This window comes from Electrona antarctica, assembly GCF_951216825.1.
Source record: "Electrona antarctica genome assembly, chromosome: 23".
In the NCBI taxonomy this organism is placed as follows: Eukaryota; Metazoa; Chordata; class Actinopteri; order Myctophiformes; family Myctophidae; genus Electrona; species Electrona antarctica.
In genome coordinates this window covers 20,337,662-20,356,332 of record NC_136804.1, presented here as the reverse complement: position 1 = coordinate 20,356,332, position 18,671 = coordinate 20,337,662, and the positions used below count along the sequence as shown (strand labels likewise).

At 46.2% G+C, this 18,671-nt stretch overlaps 1 protein-coding gene across 2 annotated transcripts in view; it reads left to right on the top strand.

Annotated features, from left to right (window-relative positions):
• The first annotated feature begins 1,355 nt into the window (after nucleotides 1-1,355).
• LOC306916266 (neural cell adhesion molecule 2-like) overlaps nucleotides 1,356-18,671 on the top strand; it is a 174,266-nt gene continuing 156,950 nt past the window's right edge. For both annotated transcript variants that reach the window (XM_079494088.1, XM_079494089.1), the window contains exon 1: nucleotides 1,356-1,677. In XM_079494088.1, the coding sequence (XP_079350214.1) occupies nucleotides 1,623-1,677 (55 nt within the window). In that variant the 5' untranslated portion in view covers nucleotides 1,356-1,622. The remainder of the gene's footprint in view (nucleotides 1,678-18,671) is intronic.

Here is an 18,671-nt window from a genome sequence, read left to right as displayed (position 1 = left end):
GTGAAAGTTCAATATCTTAACCACTAGACCCAAGGGATATCCCTATGTACCGGGGGACATATATTAGACTTCTGAGGCCATCAGGCTGAGGCTCTGAGCCACTCTGCTACATAAACACAGCTGCATCAGACAATTGTGAAAATGCAATATAGAAAGATTTCTATGAATGCATTAATGTACAACACATTCAATCCCCCGCTCCCCCTGGCTTTGCGTCGAAGGGTCCTTGAGCAGAACACTTAAGCCATAACTGTTCCCCACGAGCAGTTTGCGGCTTTGCATGGATTCCTCCAATGTGATAAAATCACTATATAAATGAACTATGTAGTTATTTATTTATTTGTTTTTTTTTATCTTTAAACTCTTGGAATTGGCTTGCTTTTGAGTGCCCACTCAACCCATTGATAACTTCCCTGTTAATAATGCATGAGAAAGTTCTTATTTAAGGTGTCCATTTGATATGCTTTCCATGCTTCAAACTATATTTGTTGTTTACTTGTTCCTATACTGAATGTTATTTTAGACATTTTTATTATTATTATTTATTATTTTTATGCTCAGCCTCAAATGCCATGGTATCCTATCGTTTATAACGCTAAATTAGTTGTATTTGCACTCTACTTATAGGGTTAATTAGTTTACTGTGGTTTGTTGACTTATCTTTGCTATTAGTTGAATTTATGTTAATTAATTTTTCAGATCTTTAACCACATAAACCCTCAATACTTGGTAAACTTGTCTTTTGGCTCTGTACTTGGCCTTCTCTTTTTTCCCCCTCTACACCAAGGGCCCTATCTTGACCAGACGCTAATCTGCCGGTTAGGTGGCATAAATAAATTGCCTTTGGCATATCCACACATATTGTATGGCCAAGCCAGGCTACTATCTTGCGCCACCCCTTACCCCTTATCCCTAAACATATTTGACATTTTTTACTATTTTAAAACATATTCCTGTGTGTTATGATAGAATACATAAATGGCATACTTGACAGGTTGGTGCTAATGCTAATTTACTGTGACTTGAACTGAGATAGCAACATAATTAAATTTAATGATTGAATTTAACACCACATTGTACATTGTCACAGCTAAAGGTGTGAATTGTGTGTGACAGACAGTCACAACTAGTAATAAACCTGGACAGTAATGCCTGATTTTACACACACACACACACACACACACACACACACACACACACAGTTTTTCTTTAGTTTGTTTACAGTATTACGTGTTTGCTGACCTCAGATTGTTGGGTATGGGTGGTTGGACTCTGAGGGGGAGCTGCGCACGGTGCACGTCTACAGTGTAAGCAGCGCTGGGAACTGGGAAGAGAAGACAGACAGTCAACACGGAGCTGCGACCAGAACACTGGATGAACGCAGTGTTTGTGTCAGCGAGTCAGTCTGCATGCTGGCGTGGCTGCTGCTTTTTACATAGCAGCACAACTAAACATTCAGTCCACTCCAAGCCTGAGGAGCTCACACAACCATCTGAGCAGCATAAACTGGGAAAATAAACTGAACCCACCCACCCCCCCATCACGCGGGATTACAAAGACCGTCGCCGTTTCCAAACGCGCACACACAGGACACTGTCACTGTTTGTCCTTAAAGCTTCAACATGAACATGGTCCACATCCTCCTTCACCTGCTGGGGATATTTGTCAGCGCTCAAGGTAAGGAGGTTTAAACCTCTCTCCAGCTTTGTGACTTTGTGCACAATAAGTTGCTGCTGTATTGCCTGTTTCTGGTGGTCCGCACTCCGCAGTGGGCACAGACGCACAGTAGGCTAGTAGGCTTGTTGGTGAGAGCTGGTCTGGATCTGATACACTGGTCGTCTCTCTCTCTCTCTCTCTGTGTGTGTGTGTGTGTGTGTGTGTGTGTGAGACTGGTGTCAGTGCCTGGAGGAGATGGGGATGAGAAGGGGGGAGGGGGGGTAGTGGTATTGTTCAGAGACCCCCGGTGTTTTGTAGTTCCAGCACGTCTTAAAAGCCCTATTCGCATGGCTATTTATGTGGTAACGTGGGGACCTCATGTAATTTAGAAATTACATCCGAGGTCTGTGTTCCGTGCACGGGATAAGCAAGGCTACTTGACTTTACTGACAGGTAGGCCTACAGTATCCCCACAGTATCAAAGGGCTTTTTTGGCATGAGAAAAAAATACGTTTACATTGTCAAAGCAAAAAGTGGAACAATACAATCAAAACAAAATCTATACATTGAAAGTCAGAATCTCTAATGAAGTCAATTTCTATGTACCAAGATCACTCGATGCAGATAGTGCAGGCATACGCACAATGATTAGTCTTTAGGGTGGTTGTGTTCCATTTAGATATTCTTCACCCATCACTCATATCTCATCTCCTATCCCCCCCCCCCCCTCTCTCTCTCTCTCTCTCTCTCTCTCTCTCTCTATGTATCTGTAGGCCTATATGGCTTCAAGCTATAATCAAGTCAAGAAACAGCTATTTATTGATTGATTGATAGATTGATTGATTGCATGGCCGGTGAATCAACACATATCTTTGGGCTAACGAGGTATACTTTGTGACTCTTTTTATTGAGTGTGTGTGTGTGTGTGTGTGTGTGTGTGTGTGTGTGTGTGTGTGTGTGTGTGTGTGTGTGTGTGTGTGTGTGTGTGTGTGTGTGTGTGTGTGTGTGTGTGTGTGTGTGTGTGTAAAAGCATTTTATAGCCTATATTGTATTGAATGTTAAAATCCCTCCAAGTGCTTCTGTCTCACACAGTTGGATACAAAATACCTCAGCCTGCCATAAACAATGCCTTTCAAATAATTATAGCCTACATTAGGATACATCAATACACAATTACAATATACCATCTACATTCTACATATCAATACAGAAGATAAAAAAGACTGTTCCACTGCAACAAACAGTCACCAGGAACCACAATAACTAATACCCACTCAGTTCCCTATCTAGACTCTTAGTGCTGCTGGGCCACATGTCAGCGGATTCAAGTTGATGCTGGTCATGATGTAGCCTGCCTACAGAAGAACATACACGTTGCTGACTGGTGGCACACGTGGCCATGTGCACCTGTCCGGCCCTCGTTGCATGATGGAGAGACAACAACAATGAGCTGCATGACGGCTCTGGAGTGAGTCATGAAGACTCACCAGACCAGTCATGATATCATGATGCATGTCTCTCTCACAGTGTAGCATTGTTTACACTGCTGCTCTCTCTCTCTCTGCTGCTCCAGGCTGGGTCATTCACAGTGCCCGACGCGCACCGACAGCCAGGAGGCAGCAGAGCGCTGTAAAGTGGCTAAATGGTGAACTCACTGGCTAGCCTTCTGCTGCTTGTTAATGGTCCACATAGATTAAAGGTCGCCACCACTGATTTAGGGATGTGAATTATCGATTAATGCATTAATAGTTAATTTATACGTTTTGATAAGCTTATCGATTGATTGACCGGTTATTTGATAAGTGGCGTTTTTGTAAAAAATCTTAATTTCCCTCAATGTCTAACATACAAATCTAGATTTTGCTGATGTACAGAAATAATACAAAAGGTATATTATATTCCTTATTCAAATATTTATTTGACCATTTACCATACAGGGCCAGGCAATGGCATCTTTGTATGTGCGTTCCTCGGCCACACGCGCGCGCAAGACAGCATTACATTCACAGAAAACCACCCAATGATGGGGCCGCATAATCTTCGATTCATTCTACGTTATTATCACTTTCAGCGCCTCCTGCTGGCCATTTGAAATTACCACAGGGAGCCAGCTATAAACCTATAGGCACCATTCTATTACCGTCAATGCAGCCCAATACAATGAGTAGAGGCGCAAACACTTTTTCGAACAGCAACCGACAATGCCGACATGTCTCAGGTTTCACCACAAGCAGTAACATGGCTGGCGCGATGCTATCATAAATCCCTGTTTACATCTGAACGCCGGGCGGTTTGGACTAAAACAACAACTTTGGAGTATTTTTCGGAGAAAACAAGCAACAAAGAAACGACAATGAGTGGATCCTTATGGGAGGCGCACACATTGTTCCTCACGATGGGAAGAACGTGGGCGCTGTCTAGCAGCCTGGGCAGCACAGAACGTTAGTGTTGAGCTTCGGCTGCATGGTACTAATATAACCCTTACTGCACGCCATCTGACGGGTTTGGCGACCTCCGGGGTTAAATCTTAACCCGTCATCTGACGGGTTGCGATCTGGCGTCCATCGTGTTAACTGTTAACACTTCCGGGGCCTTAGATTAATATAGCCATCCTACCTAGGCTGCCAGGATTGATATTATTTCCTTTGGAGCATACACCGAAGTATTTGCAGCTTTGATGGATGAAAATCCGGCGGAAAATAGTCCCATGGTTTGTTGTTGAAGAGAAAAACACGCCGCCATTGCGATGCGAAATGAAAACACACAACTGCACTGCCTTTTGTAAGTCCACTCAAAACCCCCGTTCACTTGCATCCGGTTTCCCAGAAGGCGGAAACCGGAAATCTCTGGGCTGCTAGCCCAGAGCATGGCTCGATTTCCGGTTTCGTCATCATAATGCGACGGCCTCGTCACCAGGTCCGCGACAGCACCGAAACATGGATTAAATAGCGGGGAACACGGGTTATGCAGTAGAACTGTTCATTTTAACCGACTAATTTCTTAACCGTGATTAATCGATTAATGATGAACTATTATCATCCCTAATTTCAGTCAAATAGGATTCCATAGAAGCCAGCATGTCTTCTATGGAAGCATGTTGTACAGCAAAAGTAGGCTATCTACAAGCTCTCAATGTGTCTGCGATGCATTGAGAGCTTGTATTTGAAGTAGTCAAACTAGCAAATTGTGTATAGCAGCATCTTCCGTAAAACCCTAATGGTCTTCGATATTTCATAAAAGCTAAGGTTAAAGCCTCAATCTGATTCTGGTTGACAGTATGTAGAACAGCAGGAACAATATTAGCTAAACATTATAACTTCACATGTTGTTCTGTTAGTTGTTTTGGGAACAACACAATGAGGGGGGCTTCATACCGTTTCAAAAATTGCATATTGGACTTGTTGTTGGCCATGCAACGATTTTCAGATTTTCACTCCCCATTTCTCCTGCTGTCCCCATGTGTGTCCAGAATACAGATGTCTTCACATCTGCATCCATATTCCAGGTCACGCTGCCAGGTGTTTCAAGGGTCTGCCCCTCTTTCTTCTCCCCTGTGGGTTCCTGAATCTTGTGATATTAGATGCAGGTTTGCGAAGAGTGTGGCCAATTAATCCCTATAGCGACTTTGGAGAGGATTTCTTCCTCTGCGTGTATGGTGTTGTCCTGTTCAGAATGTTCGCTGCCACAGTTCCATGTTACTGATTGTGTTAAGCCAAGAAATGTGGAGGGTGCTGTAATTGATCAAATGTAAAAGCACTTTACTCTGATAACTATGATTATGAATAAACAATGCCTAAACCTAACCTTAACCCGCAAAGAAAGTGTAATTGACATTGGGATTCAAACCTCTAATGTAGTATTTGTAGCCAAATGTCGTAATAACACACTAAAGCTCATTCATAGTCTGGATTTTCGGTGGTGAGCTGACCACCAGAGCTGAAATAACATTGAGCGGTGAGTAAAAACAGAGAGAAGGGCTGGGGCAGTGTCGGTGGTTTGCTCTTCACCGCGGCTTGTGGCGCCATGTTGTAGTTCGGTGGTCACCTCACCACCAAAAATCCAGACTATGAATTGGAGCGGCCTGTATCGCATGGAAACGTTTGAGAGCAGCCTCAAATACTTTGTATGAGGTCATCAGTCATATAAGAATGTATCTAAACTTGAACTTGTCTGCTCACTTTTGAGGTTCAAAGAGGAATCCCAGAAATGCAACATAGTTGTTCGCTATAAGCTCTTAATATTCCAGCTGCGTGAGTTGCACGTGGAGTGGAACACAAGTTCCTCTGTTTTTTTTGTGGTTTTATTTTAGTATAGGCTATCTCTTTATTTTCCCAATTTAGTCATTATGCCAACACACTCCTCCCCACACATTTCTGTTGCCATGGCTGTTGTACCCTACTGTCCCACCTGCCGTTGAGGAGCCCCGACTGGGAGGACGCACTCACATTCAACATTTGCCTGCAGCTAACGGGCACCATCGCAGCCCATAAGGAGTCTCTAATGCAGTGACAGAGATCACCCTCCCCTCACGGCCCGGCTTTCTTCCCTCAAACACGGGCCAGTTGATGCTTGGCCAAGCCGGATCCACTGCGGTGGAGTCGAACCCCTAGACTCCACTGTGTGGGAGGATTTTACCCCCCTGCTTTTCCCTGGTTCTTGGAGAAAATAAATCATTCTCTTTATTTCACTCCCACATGACTCTGTTTACTATGCAGGTAATTGAGTATGCATCCTCGAAGCTGTATGTATTTGTCTTTTTCCCGATGCTTTAGCTAAATTAATTCTAATGCTTGTCATGGCTCACCAGAGACACTTGGAGGCAATGTTAAGTGGCGTAATTAAGAGATTTCTCTTGAGGGGGGAAGAAATATCAATGGCTCAGAGTTTAAAAGATGTATGCGCCTTGTGCTCGAGTGTCTCCCCCGTTCACAGTGAGCCTGGGCTTATGAAGCAAGGATTTGTGGTCTTTTTGCATGCTGTAGTTTATCGATTGTACGTGTTTACTCTGGTAACACGCACTGCTATGTTGGCACACGTGTGAATATAGAGTAGACAGTGCACGGTCTGCAGATAGGCAGTGGTGCAAGAAGTACTCCGTTGTTGAACATGGTCCTAAATATGTAATTTTTTACAAAAAAATATGGTGATTTATTTAGTTATTATTTACTACTGTCATATACTAGACCCCCCAAGAAATTATATCTGGCCACAAAAGATCACAGGCTCTATTGAATGTGACAAACTGACATATTGAGCCTAAGACACACACACTATGGCATGCCCCTAGTACCTCTACCTTCACATTCAGTAGATCCTGTGATCTTTTGTGGCCAGATCTAATTTCCTGGGGTCTAGTAGGACTATAGTAAATATTAATAAAGACATCGCCATAAAATGTTGTAAAAAAGGAAATATTTATTTATATTTGAATGCCCCCTCCCCCCCTGTCAAAAATAGCTAAAATCGCTAAAACGAAAGAAAAATTAAATATAACGCTCACCTTTTACTTTGTCTAATAACAACCTAAAACTTGAACCTTGGTTGAAAAAAACTAAAGTTAAAGCGTCCGTACCACAATGTAGAAATACTCTATACGTTAAGTACCGTACAAGTCCGGTATTCAAACTTTACTTGAGTACAAGACTACAAGTAAAAAAGTATCTGTATCAAAATATACTTAAAGTAGGCTACTCATTACGCAGAATGTCCCATTTCACAATTTTTCAAAATGTATAGAACTATAAAAAAAAGCAGATCTACAAGCTCGCAACGTGACTCGTTGTGAGCTTGTGAAGTATATACAATTCTGTAGTGAGTACATGTACTTAGTTACTTTACACCACTGCAGCTATAGGTGTTGCCCCGACAACTGGCCTGACCAGAGCGTCACGCCGCTCTGGTCAGGCTCTGCCAGTGGGCCTAATCAGCCTAAATCCCCTCACCTGTGCAATTTCCAGCCTCTGCCTCAGCCAATTGATTGCCATGGCAACCCCACACCTGCAAATTGATTACTTAACCACTCCACTTTTCACACTCAGTTTGCACTCTTCACACACAGGCAGACTGGAAGATACAGAGATCTCCATGTGGGACACAGACAGACAGACAGACAGATAGTTAAAACGGGTGCTATGACAAGTTGACAACGGGTATTATTACGCTCCCAATTTGCATCGCTCTCAAGTAGACCGGTGGCCAACAGGCACGTACAGGTCTAGTTGACTATAATGGGCTGGAGATCAGATGCAGTACAGATTAAGTACCAAGAGGAAGTTCTCATATATCTCACGGTTCAAGGTTAGAAATAACCTCGTCCTTCCATCCATAGACAATCTACACACCCAAGTTGGTTACCAAAGACACAGAAGTCCTAGCCATTCCAAGCCGTAGCGGTGAAGACAGCCGGCTTCTAGTCCAAGATTAAATACCTACGTAATCCGACTCCTCGATTACAATAGGCTTGTCAGAACTATTCGCCTGATTTAGGCCGCCTGAATTATTTGAGCTAAATCACAACATCCATAGAATCGCTTCCATTCATCTGTATAAAAATTGCTGACAGAAATGTCATATATTTCCGTAATTATTTCGGTGTCTTCCACACACAATATTTTAACCGATTTCAACGCGGTGTATCTATTTGGGCCTTTTTGGTAAAAATCGTGAATCATAAATAGCTTATCTACAATGTACACACTCCCTAGACATGATGCTAGTATGTCGCAGGGACTTACCTCCCAATCTAACCCTTGACGCTGAGTGCCAATTAAAGAGCCATTGAAATGATTGCCGCTATATAGTATTACAGGAGGGTGCCCACCTGATGACCTCAGTGAAGCTTTTACCCCTCCCTACCCCACTCGAAGCCAAGTTCTGATTATCTAAGGGATTGTACTATCTAGTCCTCTAAGCTCAACTAACAGTAGCTTGAGTGTGACAGTTTGTTGTTTATGTGTGTGTGCATACGTGGGTGTGTGCGTGCGTGCGTGCGCATGTACGTGCGTGCACAATCCACCAATGGAAACACCACTGGCACATACTTATAGACATTGATAGGACAGCTTTTAAAAATCTCCTTTTGCTGAAACTTAAATCAGTAGCACAGCCTACACTCACATTTCTTTAAACTCCCTACATAGACGTCCTGACTTTATCATTTCTGGCCCCATTTAACGGTGTACTTAGAATGGCACCATGCCATTACATAACATTATGCAACAACACTCACAAAGGACTATTAAAGCCATTTGCAATAAGAAATGGCCTGTGTCTTTGCCGTAGGAGGTGGAATTGATTGTACTTTTCGATGAATAGCGCAGGGAGCGGAAACCACAGATAGTGTAGCGAGGCCTGTGTGTGTATATGGAAATGGAATCATATGGAAAACAGTAAAACACATACTGTAGCTGGGTGTGTATATGACAATGGAATCGTGCCCCAGAGGCAGGCCCGTACAAGAAATCAATTTAAGGAACAGCTGGAGTCAGCACAGGCTTGCCATTTGTGTCTTATGGATCCTCCTATTTATTTCCCCCTGCATGGTTTTGATTTTGATTTCTCATCTGTGACCTTTAACACTCGAGTGTGACCTTAATTTGTGTTTTATCATACAGTACACTGTACTGTATCATACAGTACAGTACAGGTGTAGCGAGTGTAGATAATAGATATATCCAGCAGTTTATTTTGCTGCACACTTGCTTAAAACGTAAGTTACGTATGTAACTATGGTTCTATGAGTCCCGAATGACCGCGGCTGAATACGTCCCTTCGCGCATGCGCCGTCGAGTATTTTATACCAACAATGTCAATTTTGACCCCATGATGACCCGGAGTCGTCTATATCTTCCGGCAGTCTACAGGGGTTCAGTCCCTACAGAATCTTCTCGCGAGACCACGAGGATTCTGAGTGACAAGAGTGCTCTGGCGGTCATTCGGGACTCATAGAACCATAGTTACATACGTAACTTACGTTCTATTTCGTCCCTGCTGACCGCCAGAGGCGGTGCTTAAGCACTGAATGACTTATACCAGCAAAGTCACGAGGAATCCTGATCCCAAGCCATAAGGAGTAGAATCGGAGGACTCTCGTAAGAGGACCACGTCCAGCGGGTGGGGAGTGGCAACACTCACCCAGTGGAACATAGAAAACTCGCTGTGATGCCCATGAGGCAGCGGCAGATATATTCCAGGGGTACTTCCCTCGGGGCAGCCCATGATGTGGGGACGCTCCCGTTAGAGTGGCACCTCACGCCAAATGGTAGGGTACGATTACTCGCCCCATACGCGTGGTTAATGGCATCCACAATAGTGTGGGGCGGGCGCTGTCTGGAGAGAGCACCGCCTTTGAAAGGGCCATCGTCACAACGGACCAGCCATTCTGACCGCCGAATGCATGTGGCAGGTCTAACAAGCGGCTCTCAGGACCCACGTTGGGCGCAATAGTTCCCGCTTGTCAATCCACTCTCCTGGTGGAGGGCAAGACTGTGCTAGCCGTATAGGCTGGTTGGGGTGTGTATGTGACAGCACCCTCAGGAGGAACACTGTGTTCGGCCACAGAGACACTCAGGCCGTCTGAGCTTTGCTTCAGACGCAAGTCACTGACAAACAGGGCGTGCCGCTCACTGACACGCTACGTTGAGGTAATGGCCAGGAAGAATTCAGTCTTCCATGACCCTCTAAACTCCGCCCGTGCCAAGGGCTCAAAGGGAGGCCTGTATAGACCATGCCGCACTAGGGAAGAGCCTGTGCCGGAGTTCTCAGGGCTCGTAGAGGATGCAACCTCAGAGCCCCCATCAGGAAGAGGGACGCCAGACTGTGGCTCCCCACTGTGGCTGTGCGATATTGATTCTAGCATATCGACATGATATTTCCCCTACTTATGCTTTTAGAGTAGGAGATCGGCCCTCGTCTAGGAGGGACTGCGGAACGCCAGAAAGGTAGGCAGAGCAGCGCACTAGGTCTTTGCTCTGACCCTCACGTCAGTTGGAAATAGATTCCATCGGTTATCGTACCGTAGTCTGATGGATGTCATGGCACCCTTGAATTCAGGGTGGCATGCTTGGCTGGTTCCACACAGCTGCTCGGCAGCGGTTCAGGGCTACCAGCGGCCAAACGCACAGTTGGGGGCGTCGAGCATTTGAATGCCATATCCGACCGCCTCCCAGTTGAGGAGACCTCTGTCGGGGAGACGCCATGGCGTCCTCCGACTGGGTCTGTTCAGCAGAGGAAACCAAGTACTTCTTGGCTGGAGGGGGGCAACCAGAAGAATGGTGTGACCCTCCTAAAGAACTCTCTGAAGCGCTGGTCGTATCAGAGAGGCAGTGGCAAGGCATATGCAGTGCCTCTGGCCAGTGCGCATTTAAAAGGATAGTGCCCTGTGGGCGGTGGCCTAGTTAGGGCCATGTGTGTCAGGAACGATGCAGGTCGTTCTGTTCATACTGGCTATGTGGCATGAAGGCCTGCGGGCTGATAGCCATTTGTGGCGTTCAGGTTCTATGAAACCATCGGACCATTGCGTCCTGGCCCGGAGGGCTGGATGTCTCCGTTAGGGAGAACCGGAGAGGTTAGCGAGTCAGCGACTCTAGGGTGAGCTGCACAAGTCAGGGGGTCCATAGACACCTACGGCAGCCAAGCAAACGTGGCCCCGCCCGATGACTTACATGATACACGGTCGAGGTGTTGCCCGAACGTATGAGAATGTGCTTGCCTCTCAGGTACGGCAGGAAGTGCTGTAGAGCAGAGCATGAACTTCATGTTGCTGATAACGGCCATTTTGACCCCCCCGGATATGGGGGGCTGGCGTCAGAAGGCACTGCACAGTCCGGAAAGTCACAGGCAGGTCCCTGCGTGGGACGCCAAGGAACACACTGGCCTAGTGTGGGCCGGCGGTGATACGCGAGCTCAGAGGACAGTGATTTCGTCTCTGTTGGAGCTCGTTGGGAGGCGTGATGTGTCATAGGCCTGCATGCTGCAGCCTGGCTTCCCCACCTGGATGGTTCGCTCCAGCGATTCTTGCACAGCTGAACCACCTAGTGCTCCTGGCTCCTCAGGGAGACTACGGAGAGTTGGCCTAGGCTCCTCAGTCAGGCTTGACTGTGAAAGCCCGACTTGGCGGGTGGCACCGGTTCTTCTGGACGGGCCAGTGCACAACAGTCATACCAGCTAGCCCAGGGCGCGGACGCTACTGGTTGCTAGGTGTTGGCCATATGCTGAAGGAAGGGAGCGTGTACGCTGCCTGTACCAGCAGAGGCTTTAATCTAGATCGGCATAGTGCACACCGGTGCACACCAGTCCCAACTAGCCCAGGGCGCGGACGCTACTGGTTGCTAGGTGTTGGCCATATGCTGAAGGAAGAGAGGCTCCTCAGTCAGGCTTGACTGTGAAAGCCCGACTTGGCGATGGGCTAGAGCTAGGATGGACATCAGCCGTCCTCTCTCTGAGGACATGACACCAAATGCCTCCAGTGACGGTGAGGGCTGACCCGCGTCTGAAGAAGGCGCTTGGAGGATCCAACTGCCTACTGTGGTATGACTAACAATTAGCGTTCCACGGCTATGCGCATGAAGGTGCGCATGGAGCCATCTCGGCCAGTGGGTCCTGAGCTGAGAAGTAGGAGGCTGGCTCTGATGCATCTTCCTCATAGTCATGGAAGTGCATAGCTTAAGCTGTCGGGGAGAGCACATCGTCCTCGAGTCAGCTGTGGCATCGGAGGGGGAGGCACTCGAACCCTCCGAGGTGCCTAGGTGTTATCCGAGGTGAGCATGGACCTCATGTGGGCCAACTCCGCAGATAGCTGAGCCCTCTCGGATCTGCTGTGGCCGGCGGTCAGACCTTTTCCTCCTGGCACACGGGGCAGGACCACGGTCGGCTCACGGCTGAAGGGGAGCTTCACACGAGGTACAAAAGTGGGAGCTCTCCATTGTGGTGGCACCGGCCAGTGCACACCAGTCACACCAGCTAGCCCAGGGCGCGGACGCTACTGGTTGCTAGGTGTTGGCCATATGCTGAAGGAAGGGAGCGTGTACGCTGCCTGTACCAGCAGAGGCTTTAATCTAGATCGGCATAGTGCACACCGGTGCACACCAGTCCCAACTAGCCCAGGGCGCGAACGCTACTGGTTGCTAGGTGTTGGCCATATGCTGAAGGAAGGGAGCGTGTACGCTACCTGTACCAGCAGAGGCTTTAATTTAGATCGGCATAGTGCACACCAGTCCCAACTAGCCCAGGGCGCGGACGCTACTGGTTGCTAGGTGTTGGCCATATGCTGGAGGGAGTGTGTACGCCGTCTGTACCAGCAGAGGCGAGGTACAAAAGTGGGAGCTCTCCGTTGTGGTGGCACCGGTTCCTCTGGACCGGCCGGTGCACACCAGTCCCAACTAGCCCAGGGCGCGGACGCTACTGGTTGCTAGGTGTTGGCCATATGCTGGGGGGAGGAGGCGCGTACGCTGCCTGTACCAGCAGAGGCTTTAACTTAGATCGGCATATAATGACTTAATCAAACAACTGAATGCTGCTATACCTGCCGCAGCATGTGAATATGCATTTACGTTTTATGCAAATGCTCATTGTAGCACTTTGAGATTTAACCAGATGTAAAGTGCGTCATAGGAACAGCGCACAGACGCTGCTGTTAGCTAGACTGTGCGACCTGCATGGTCGCGGTGGGGGAGGAGAGCTTGCACGCTACCTGTACCCCCAGCTGAGGCTTACTTATAAATTATGATAATAAAGTAGCCTTCAGTCGAGGCTTGGACGCTGCTATGTAGCAGCTGTAGTGTTTCCTATGCGAACGTTTATCACAGCACTATGACGTTTATCCAAACTCCAAGTGCATTATTATTTATGTTTGCTAGTCCAGAGCGAAACAAAAGACACTTCCAATGCGCTAGTCAAGGCACTACTACGCATTCACGCTGGGAGGAGGGAGCACTAACGCTGCCTACACCAGCCAAAAGTTTGGTTAAATAAACCAACACAAACAAGTTTTGGAGAAAAGGCTACAGCCAATAGCTCCACCGATAGGGGCCGCCTGCTGAAGGAAGGGAGCGTGTACGCTGCCTGTATCAGCTGCAGCTAATAAACAGAACAAGCTATACACTAATAGCTGTTAATAAATGCTTGAGCTAACAAACGATTAGTAGCAAGTAACATCAAACTAGAGGCCGTATGCTGGAGGAGCGGAGCGCATACGCTGCCTGCCCTGTACCAGCTGGGCCAATAAACAGTAAGGCAAGCTATACACAGATCGCCGTTATAACAAATAGTATAATAAGCGCTTGGGCTACAACTACGGGTAGCAGCGCCAGTTAGAGACCCAATGCTGGAGACCAGCTGGGCTACTAACAACAAGACAAGCTATAGCCTACACGAATAGCTGTTCATAAACACCTTTAGCTTTGAGCTACTGGTAGCAGCTGTGAGCTACGCTGGCAGCAGCGCCAGATGCCCTGTGCTGGGGACCAGCTGGGCTAATAGGCCCCAAAGGTACCCAGGGGCACCTGTGGGGAAAAGACAAAGTGTACCCACTGTATACGCAAAAAACTGTTAATAGAGCTTTGAGCTCCAGACATACTGGTAGCAGCATCAGTATCGAGGCCCACTGCTGGGGGCCAGCTGGGTTAATAACCAGACAAGCTATGTACACCAATAGCTGTTAATACTCTGAGCTACAAACTACTGGTAGCCACATCAATACCCTGGGAGGACGCAGGTAGCTGCTCCTGTACCGGGCTAATAATAGCAAGTTGTTATTGTTATTATTAACAACAACAACAAGAAGACAAGCTATCCGCGGAAGCAGTTAAGCTTGAACGCTGCCAATATTATCGGCATTATGGCTTTGGCCAGCAAGGCTTGCCAAACAGAAAATGACACTTAGCCTTAACTAGCTTAACTTATCATAAGTTATATGCTGACTGCTGAGAGAATGGAGCGCCAACGCTTGCCGTCAACAGCAGGGGCTAACCAAAGCTTGCAAGTAGCGTGTTTATCAAACGAAGGCAATATGACAGTGGCCATCCTTCGGCAAATCTTATAGTCGCTTATAATAAGCGCTAGCGTTCACAGTCGAGCAAACCTCGTATGCGGAGCAGGGAGGCGGCGCGAACGCAGACTCTACTCACAAGAGGTTATGCCGTGATACAATACATCATATAATTTGAACGTCTGTTAGCGTTCACCGTCAAACAAACCTCGTATGCGGAGCAGGGAGGTGGCGCGAACGCAGCCTTTACTCACAAGAGGTTATGCCATGATGCAATATATCATATAATTTGAACGTCTGTTTAGCGGGGATAGCACCGCTTTAGACGATAACGTACCTTTTGTCCAGGGAGGTTTTGTTCGCCTTCATTACCGGCGAGAGAGATTGGACGCTGCCGTCCACGCGAATCCAAATAAACTCCACTCATAGAGGAGTAAAAACAAAATCCATAGTCGCAGTTCCTGGAGGGCGAACAGCCGCTACTCCGACCGATTCGGTCACGGAACTACCAGCGACTCGGCAGACACCATAGGCTACATATTGCATTGCATAGCAACACATCGCAGCTCGGTGCAAACTTGGTTCTCACAGGCGAGCGAGAAGAAATTAGGGACTGAACCCCTGTAGACTGCCGGAAGATATAGACGACTCCGGGTCATCATGGGGTCAAAATTGACATTGTTGGTATAAAATACTCGACGGCGCATGCGCGAAGGGACGTATTCAGTGCTTAAGCACCGCCTCTGGCGGTCAGCAGGGACGAAATAGAACCCAAACTGCACTTTGAGTCAGTATAATTGTTTTTGTGCGTGCGTGCGTGCGTGCGTGCGTGCGTGCGTGCGAGACATTGAATATTCTGGTAACCAGATGGCTTGGACATACGGTGGTTCTCCATTTTTGTTTTGTTTCAGGTCACCCCACTAATTAACTTTTGCATCCACGGCACCCCTGAATTACATTGATAGGCCTACTATTACAACACCTTTGATTTATTTCATACAGGAGTTTCCGTTCCCATTAGGACAGATTGAAAATACATTTCTAGGTGACGTTTAACCACTCTAGGGTGAACCTTCGTCAAAAATAGCAGATCTACAAGCTTACAGCGCATTGCAGCTTGTATCTGCTATTTAGGTCAGGTTTTACTAAGTATAGCAGGTCTCAGTGGTTAAACTGAAGTGATATGGATAAATTCCACATATTATCAAAGACGGGACGGCACGGCACGGCACGGACGGAACTTTCACTTTGAGAAAGCCTGTAGGCTGCAAACATACACTTGAAGTTCTCTAACATCCATCAATAGGTGTCTGCTGTTTTAATGCAAGCTAAACATATGAGTGGAGACTTGTACAATACAGTGTATCTTATACAAAAGCAAAGTTGTATGCTGTAAACATAAATAATGCTTGACTGCTGCTTGCTTGACTACTACCATGTTTATTGAGAATGCAATGAGAGAGTGCAGTCTAGCAGCCAACACCAACTCGGGACTCCTGAATCGCTGCCTTCCACACTCTTCGGACTTGAACTCTAAAGTGTTGTTAGCTAAGATGTTGCATCGCAGTGCATTTATGTAGATGGTGCACCTCTTGCCTTTCCTGGCTGTGCCCTGGGTTGAATCCAACAGTGTCAGTTTGCTTGCCACTAGTTCCAGGTGCTTGACGCAGTGTCCTAGCTGCCAGCTAGCTGCCAGCTAGCCTCATCCTTCTCTCTCTGACTTTGTCAGTGACCCGTGGTAGGTCCCCATAGAGGACCTACCACGTGGAATCAGCACAGGCTTGCCATTTGCCATGTACCACATGCATTTCCTGTGGGTGACCGGGAGCAGACGCTAATTTCCGGGAGACTCCCGCAATGTCTGGGAAAGATGGGATGTTATTAACAGTTTGCAAAGACAAGAACGGGAAAGTACAGTTCAATACAAGGTCTGCTAAAACACCCAAGAAACCACTATGGCTTGTTTCCATTGGGGTCCTAAAGTAGCATGTCTGCATAGCTGAATGGTTAGTTACTGTAGGCCGCCTAGGACTCTGGAGGTCCCATGGTACGGTTTTTGTTTAAAAAAAGAGTACTTTTACCACAACAGAAGCATCAGAACTGCATCTCATTCTTTGAACGTTCAAGGAAGCATCTGTTATGTTTTCACCAGTGCCATTACCCTACAGGCCCCGGACATAGGCGCTCACTGTGTCCTTCTTTGTTTGAATATCAGTCATTATCATGGTGCTGACTAATGGACTGCTGCGGCGGGAATATGACAGCATATTGAGCATAATCAGAATCCATGATTCATAATACAGTGTTTTCATGTGAAAATGATGACAAGCAGCAGCTGTAGACTGGACAATAAAAAACAAAACAAATTTTCATTACAAGGCAGGAGGAAAATAATAACATGCACTGACAATTGTATTTCCAGTTAGTAGGTTGTTTTGGCCTGCTGCTTCCTATTGGAATGAAAACTATATACATATACAGTATACCAGAGATTAAAATAGGGTGCATTTTGCATCCCAAAATGCAGTTTATAGTTAAGGGACGCAATAAAACAACGACCTCTGCATCCACGGGATGCACTACTGTACTACTGTACTGTTTTTTATTCTAGTTTATTTTACTAGTAATAATCAATTTCTTTTCTGTTTTCTACATGAATATAACCACATTATAACCATATAAACTGAAATGGGAGTTGAATGCTGCAATTTGTAAAAATGGCAAAATATGACTCCTAACGTTGTTGAAGTGGGACTCATAAAATGTCCCAGGGACTCATCTAAAAGACCATCCCTGCATCCCGGGACTCATTACATTCAAAACCTATTTACATCACTGCAGTATACTATCACCATCATCATAATCCGTCTAGACTCCTGTCCAGAACAGGCTTCCGACACGCCTCCTCAGGATACTCGGCTCAGATATATTATGAATATATAAAATATGGTATGCAGCCGTTCTCTCAACTGTTGAAGCTAACTGTTTTCCAGTCTGTGATTTGGATTCTTTGCTTCCAGATAAAACTCCAGTGTCAGTCATGAATGTTAACACCTCATCCTCATGGTTCAGTTTCATCCATGCTTGGCATGATAAGTTACTTAACCCATTACAACCGGAGAACACATTGCGTCACATTGACGCAATGTAACATTTTAGACATTATTTTTAAAGCTAACAATTTGAACTCAAATGATTTGTTCCAGGGACAACATATTTGTTCCAGAGAATACAAGATGGGGGTCCGCGACCAGATAGATTGGGGGTTCTTGACATGAAAAACTTTGAGCACCACGTACTGCAACATAAGTTTTTTCAGAAAACAGTTCGAAGACATTTGTAGAATAGGTCTCAGGTCTTAATGGGTTAAGGACCAAATTAAATTCGGCCCCTACATATCATTGAGAAAAGAGAAATCTATTGTTAATCTATTCATCGAATTAAAGTGACAATGAAATGCTATTTTCACCTTGTTATCCAACCTCAGCTGTGGGTCTGCATCAGCGTGAGTACTACCAGCCTCGTTTGATATCGAGGTTCAATGATGAACGCCCGTGGAGCAGAATTCATTCGGTTCAAACAGATCTTCATTCGGTAGCAGTCTCTATGGTGTCACTCGCACTGTGGCAAAATTAATAAAGCATAATTGAATCGCATCACGACGCAAAATGGAATGAGGCCATACTGATGTGAGTGGAGGTGGCAGCAGTTTACATCACCCACTCATGTCTGTCTCACCAGCATAGATGTAGGTTCAACCAGCAAGCTAATCATCAGCCTGACATCACTTAATCTGTATTAAGTGATTAATCTCTCTCTCTCTTTCTCTCTCTCTCTCTCTCTCTCTCTCTCTCTCTCTCTCAAATTCTCATTATCTGTCTGTCTCTCTCGCTTATCCATCCTACCTCACTTTGTCTTTTTGCTTATTAAAACAACAGAAAATAAATCACGACACGTGAGTTTGTAGATTGGCAATTATCTACATTTTTGCACATTGCCATTGTACAATGAACTTCTGTATAATACATAT